Source organism: Ruditapes philippinarum, unplaced genomic scaffold (genome assembly GCF_026571515.1).
Source record: "Ruditapes philippinarum isolate M1 unplaced genomic scaffold, ASM2657151v2 ctg4660_1_1_1_1, whole genome shotgun sequence".
Taxonomy (NCBI): Eukaryota; Metazoa; Mollusca; class Bivalvia; order Venerida; family Veneridae; genus Ruditapes; species Ruditapes philippinarum.
In genome coordinates, this window is record NW_026866199.1 from 101,362 (window position 1) to 107,969 (window position 6,608).

Sequence of the window (6,608 nt, forward strand, 5' to 3'; positions counted from 1 at the left end):
TCGGCAAACTGTTAATCAGTCTAGTAAATCGACCGTTTATAAAAATAATTTAAAATACTAAGCCGGTTAAATTTATTAGTAAGTATTTACAAAAATTAAATTGGTCGCGGGGCCGATAAATACTATTCAAATGCGTATACACCTGCTTTATTATTTCATTACTAATTGTTAATTTGCACAACTTAAATCTCTCACCTATTTAACAGGCTCCACGAATGTTGTAAATATATTTATTTTTATCTTTAATGTTTACATTAAGATTAGGATACTTAAACATTTTCTATGAACGAGATATTTTTCTAATATCTATAGTTTACATGAAATCCAGTGACCGAGAACAATGAAAATATACTTATGCATTTTCTTTGGTTTTCTATACTCTTCCGTAGTTTTCTGATGGATGAAATGATATTCGTTCTAAAAGGCGTGACAAGTCGTATCGGCCCGAAGTCGTTAGAATTTTGTCAGTATCTGAATTATATACATTGTATAATTATTTTTAATATATGGCATTACATTTTCAACAGAAAGGTCCCCAAACTATGATACAATATAAAGTAAATATGCATTAAGTTAACTAAGTATACATTTTAATTTTGAAGTCATGAGTTTAATTACAACACTGATTTCTTTAAATGTCGATGAGATTGATGGAAATATTCAGTCCAAAGTAATGAAGTATGAAATCAATAGTAAGCCAACTTTTATTATATGTCAGTGCTGTATAAAACAATGTACACGATAATAGATCAATTCGAGTACTATAGTAAAACTTAGGATTAACTTCTTTAACATGAGATTATATTAATCTTACTGATTATTTCAATTTTTTCCAACTTACTTTAAAGTCCACAATATTTGTACGTCGGTCAAAGTTAAGTGTTAAAAAAATGATGTTACCTGGTTTTATTATCTCTTCAATGTTGGTGATAGGATTAGCATACTACATGTATATACCGGATACCGAACTATTGTCGTCTGACTCCGTTTTTACCTCACAGTTCAAATCCCTGTGTACTTATTTGCGAGACATAATTTATTCTAACAGTGCACCGGAAGTGATGTCACGTGATGATGGGATATTGGTGAGTGTACTAGAGAAACTATTAACGTTTATTATATGACGGCTTATTTATTACATAATAATGTTATATCTTAACTACCTACATGACACTTATATTACCCGAAACTCATATTTACAAGAGACTTAATACTTTCTATCAGAAGAGATAAAATACACCTTTTTTGTTTTTATTTTATATAAATATTAGTAATAAACATAAACAGACACTGTAAGGGTGTGTTTTGTTTGTGATGTGTGCATGAAAGGGTGGGGGGGGGGGGGTTAATACTCCATGCATGCACAAAAGCACGCTCGCACATATACACCGAATTCCCCTAACATTAGAGTGGGTGGTGTTCTGCTATAAAGATTTCATCATCAAGTCAGATGCTAGTTATGTTTTCTTATAGTCAAATGTACTTTTGCAATTTATCATAAAAAAATAAAATATATAAAATCTATACTTCCTGGCTGTTGAATTAACTAAGATAGTGATGTTGTCGAATGCTGTTCAATGCAATGTAATGTCTGGCGGCGACACCCCACGATATAAAATTTCTGGTAGCGACATTGTTGCGCTATCCCCAACGATATGAAAGATCTAGTATCGACGTTGTTGAGCGAACCCTCCGAGATGTAAAAAGGTCTGGTCTCGACATTGTTACGTGATTCCTATGAAGTGAAAGGTCTTGCAGAGACATTCTGCGCGACCCCTTTTATGTTAAAGGTCTGGCAGCGACATTCTGCGTGACCCCTTTAATGTCAAATGTTTGGTAGTGACATTCTACGTGCGACATTCCGCGTGACCCCTTTTATGTTAAGGGTCTGACAGCGACATTCTTCGTGATCCATTTATGTTAAAAATCTTACAGCGACATTCTGCGTGACCCCTTTTATGTAAAGGGTCTGGCAGCGACATTCTTCGTGACACATTTATGTTAAAAATCTGACAGCGACATTCTGCGTGATCCCTTGTATGTTAAAGGCCTGGCAGCGACATTCTGCGTGATCCCATTTATGTTAAAGGCCTGGCAGCGACATTCTGCGTGATCCCATTTATGTTAAAGGCCTGGCAGCGACATTCTGCGTGATCCCATTTATGTTTAAGGCCTGGCAGCGACATTCTGCGTGATCCCATTTATGTTTATAATCTGGCAGCGACAATTTTCGTGACCCATTTATGTTAAAAATCTGGCAGCGACATTCTGCGTGATCCTTTTTATGTTAAAGATCTGACATCGACGTTGTAAAGAGTTCCTACATTGTGTGTTTCATAGCTCGACTAATTATCTTTTTAATTTGAAATGACGGAGAATATCATGACAACTCCTCCTGTGTTAGACACAAGTGTAAACCAGAAAATGTATGAAAATTGTCAATCATTAATAAATATGAAACATGTTTTTTAAGACCAAACACGAAAGTATTGATGGTGTCGATGTTTTGATACATAGTCCAGTGAATACAGAAGGAGTGTTGCATCCGGGCATTATATATTTCCATGGTGGTGGCTGGATATCTGGCTCAACAGGTATGTTATATATGTCGACAATGTATTTTGGACGTTTGCTTTTGTTACCTGAATGAGTTATTTGTTTAAACCTCAAAAGACGGTAGGATTTAGTTGAACGACACCAATTAAAAGTATAATGTACAATCTAGTCATCATATTTCCCTCCAAAACATTTCCCTTCAAATGGATCCTTGAAGAATTTACTAGAATATGTTAAATGTGATGATTGTTGGTATTAAAAAAATAGGAAATTGTTTTAGAGTTACACCACATGGTTCGGTCACGTATAGCATGGAGGCAGCATTTAGAAAATTGTCATGTCCTGGAATAAACTGAATAACTGAGCACCCTAAAGTCTGTTCTAGAGTTTGCTTTACGGTAGATAATTTTGTTTTATTTGAAATGATAGAAATTCATCCATTTTTTAAACTATTATGTCAATAATCCTTAGCTGGTAAATTTGGAATTCGAACATCCAACAACTTCGGGGCTTCCAAGCGTTTTTAACATCCCCTTTACTTCATTTTACTACTATAATGTTAATTTTTGTTCTGGAAGAACTTCATTCAGTACATAACAAGGTTATAATCTGGATACTCGTATGTCACTTATCATCGCGGGCGGGTGTTTTGTACAGCAAGAAATACAAAAATGGAACATATCCTATCCTGTATTTCTAAGTTTCACAAACTTAAGAAATAGTAGCTTACACACATTAAAGGTCAGTGACCCGCATAATCCATATGCATGTGCCAATTTTATAATTGATCATGTTTAGAACAAACTTAAGGAAGTTTATTTTTCATTCTTTACGCGTGAAGTTTTTTTGTAATTGCCTTAGTATAACTCTTAAGCGGTAACAGATGAAGAGTTGCTACGTGTTATGCAGGTGCGACCTTAAACCGGAAGTGATGTAAATATATCTCTATGTAAAATATTGTAAGTTCATGATCTAAGGATATTTTTCAGTAGTCCTCGTTATATGACTGACATTGATGTACACATTGTGGGTGAATGAAATAAAAAGAAAATTTGCATATATTTATTACCAGAATAAGTTGTATATATATTTTACTGGCATAATTTGTATATATTTATGACCAGAATAAGTCGTATATATTTATGACTAGAATAAGTCGTATATATTTATGACCAGAATAAGTCGTATATATTTATGACCAGAACAAGTCGTATATATTTATGACCAGAATAAGTCGTATATATTTATGACCAGAATAAGTCGTATATATATTTATGATCAGAATAAGTCGTATATATTTATGACCAGAATAAGTCGTATATATTTGTAACAAGAATAAGTTGTATATTTTTTATGACTGGAATAAGTTTTACTAAAGCATAATTTGTATATTTTTCACGGGAATTAACAACAGAGTTGTGTGTTTTGTGACAAGAAAAAAATTATGACATTGTGGAGAAGAATACATTTGTAATAGTTTGTTACGAGAAAGTGTTTTCGTAATCAACAACAACACGAACCGTCTATTTACAAATAAATAAACGAGGACAATATACTTTAATATATATGAACACGTGATGTTATTTATATTTTAGAGGAATATAAGGCATTGACACAGTACATCAGCAAGATGTCTGGTTTCGTCGTTATATCAGTAGAGTAAGTTATTTGTTTAATATTTTAATGTCAACTAGTCTTACTTGATGATTTGCGTTAAAATTGTTGTACAAACAAATACAGAAGTTTAATTGTTTGACCATTATAAACATGTATATTTTATTTAAACTGTTGTCGATTTTCCTTTTTAAAATATCAAAATGTATTTTGTATTCTGACTAAAACTAAATGATTGTTATCTTCTTACATAAGTTATGCCTAAAATATCACAATAGCGGATAGATATTTCAAAGATGTTTTTTTTTTTCAATATTTGTTTGACAGGTATCGGTTGGCACCTGACTTTCCTTTTCCCACAGCCTTCGAGGACTGTTTACGTGCAACGTTATATCTGTTAAGAAATCCGTCAACGTTTGGTCTCCTGACCAACCAGATTACACTAGCAGGTAGTAAATATATCATCAATGTTTGCTTGTACTTAACATTTTTTTCTTCTTACTAACTATAAATCATATACCTGTACATTCTGTCTTACATTTAATGCTTGTATTACATGCGCAAATACGACCCGACAAAATAAATGTCGTACTATATACTAATTTTATAGTAAAATACCAGCATTTATCAAAGATTTACGTATCAAAGCCTTCATCTTTTATTTAATTAATGGACATGAAGATTTAATAACAGATTATATAAATGTTTCTTAGAAATTATTTTAAAACTACGGTAAGTCTTCTTAATTTCATTTTTTCTATCAAGACCCTCACAATTTTTCAAATGCCGGGGGCGGTGTCTGAACATTTTTAAAGGTACAAATCTTTAAAGACTCCCCGAATTTTTCGAATTGTTGTTTATTTACTTATGAACCATGAGCTGCCTTTCATGGAATGGAGTTAACTTGTCTCATTGACGGTTCCATGGTCATCGCAGTATGAACATATCTGCGGATGTTTCTACATGTATACTTGTATTCAAAATTTTACCATTTCATATCAAATGTTGAATTTTGTTTATTTTCAAATTTCAGGAGGTATGAGGGGTGAAATTTTTGGGTAGAGGGTGTTCGTAAACAGTATCTTGCACATACATGTATCAGTACCGTCCTTAAGCAGGCTCAATCAAAATGAGCGTGCAACAATTTAAATTATACTGTTTTTGGACATTCTATAGGAATTCATTTTTATAGTTAGTTAAAATCCTTTTACAACTTTTGCTTTATTTATACAGGTGACGATGTAGGTGGAAATCTTGCTCTCTCCGTGTCCTTGAATATAACAAAAGAAGAACCAACACTCTCAAAATATATTCGTCTGGTTGGGATGTTTTATCCCCCATTACAAGCATTTGATTTTAATCTTCCGTCTTATGCTAAAAACACTAGACAACCTGGACAGATTGGGAAGGAAGATATCGTAGAACAATTTTCTCTTTACCTTTTCGGTGAAAACAATACAGAACTCGTCAATCAAATGATGAAGAATTTACATACGACTACTGAACAAAAGAACTCAGAAATGGCTGAAATTTTAGATCTTAATATGTTACCATTTTCATTCAGAGAATACTCCGAGCCTGGCTTGACGAAAGATGCTGGTAATGAACAATTGTCACGTGATGTTTCACATCTTATATTAGACGACAGGGTCTCTCCCATGCTTACAGCTATGCAGCACTTAGAAAATCTACCGTACACGTATTTTATTTCACCGGAAGTTGATCCAGTTAGAGACGAATCGTTCATGCTTTACGCTGCATTGCGGGAGTTAGATATGAACAAACATGAACATGCTTATTACCGGGGACAGAAACACGGGTTTCTAAAGCATTTCCATACAAATGATATAGCCAAGCAAGCAATTTCGGAATTTATTGCACATCTCAAAAAGACACTTTTAGGAGAACGTTGAACATTTATTTTCTATTTTAGAAATTACATATTTACAGGATGTTGTGTTATAATTATCATTTGTATTTATTCTATGCTTTTCGACATGTCACCTCAATAATGTTGTTTTTGTAATAACTTTTTTACTATTCTGTAATACCTACCTGTATAATGAAGTATGCGGCTAGAGACTGTATAATTAAGTATGCTACTACTGTACAATTTAGTGTCCAACGAGATACCAAAAAAACTAAGTATGCGACTAGGAACTATATAATTAAGTATGCGACTAAATACTGTATAATAAAGTATGCGACTAGATACTGTTTAATTAGGTATGCGACTAGATACTATTGATAAAGTATGCGACTAGATACTGTTTGATAAAGTATGCGATTAGATACTGTACAATTAAGTACGTGACTAGATACTGTACAATTAAATATGCGATTAGATACTGTATAATTAGGTATGCGACTAGATACTGTATAATAAGGTATGCGATTAGATACTGTATAATTAAGTATGCGACTAGATACTGTATAAT

The 6,608-nt window shown here is 33.0% G+C and overlaps 1 protein-coding gene across 1 annotated transcript; it reads left to right on the top strand.

Moving 5' to 3' along the window:
* The first annotated feature begins 772 nt into the window (after positions 1-772).
* LOC132731674 (arylacetamide deacetylase-like) lies at positions 773-6,200 on the top strand. Its single transcript, XM_060717889.1, has 5 exons — positions 773-1,085; positions 2,474-2,594; positions 4,152-4,215; positions 4,498-4,619; positions 5,404-6,200. Exons 1-5 carry the CDS (start codon positions 891-893, stop codon positions 6,081-6,083), a joined length of 1,182 nt encoding a protein of 393 aa, XP_060573872.1. The 5' UTR covers positions 773-890; the 3' UTR covers positions 6,084-6,200.
* The last annotated feature ends 408 nt before the right edge of the window (positions 6,201-6,608 follow it).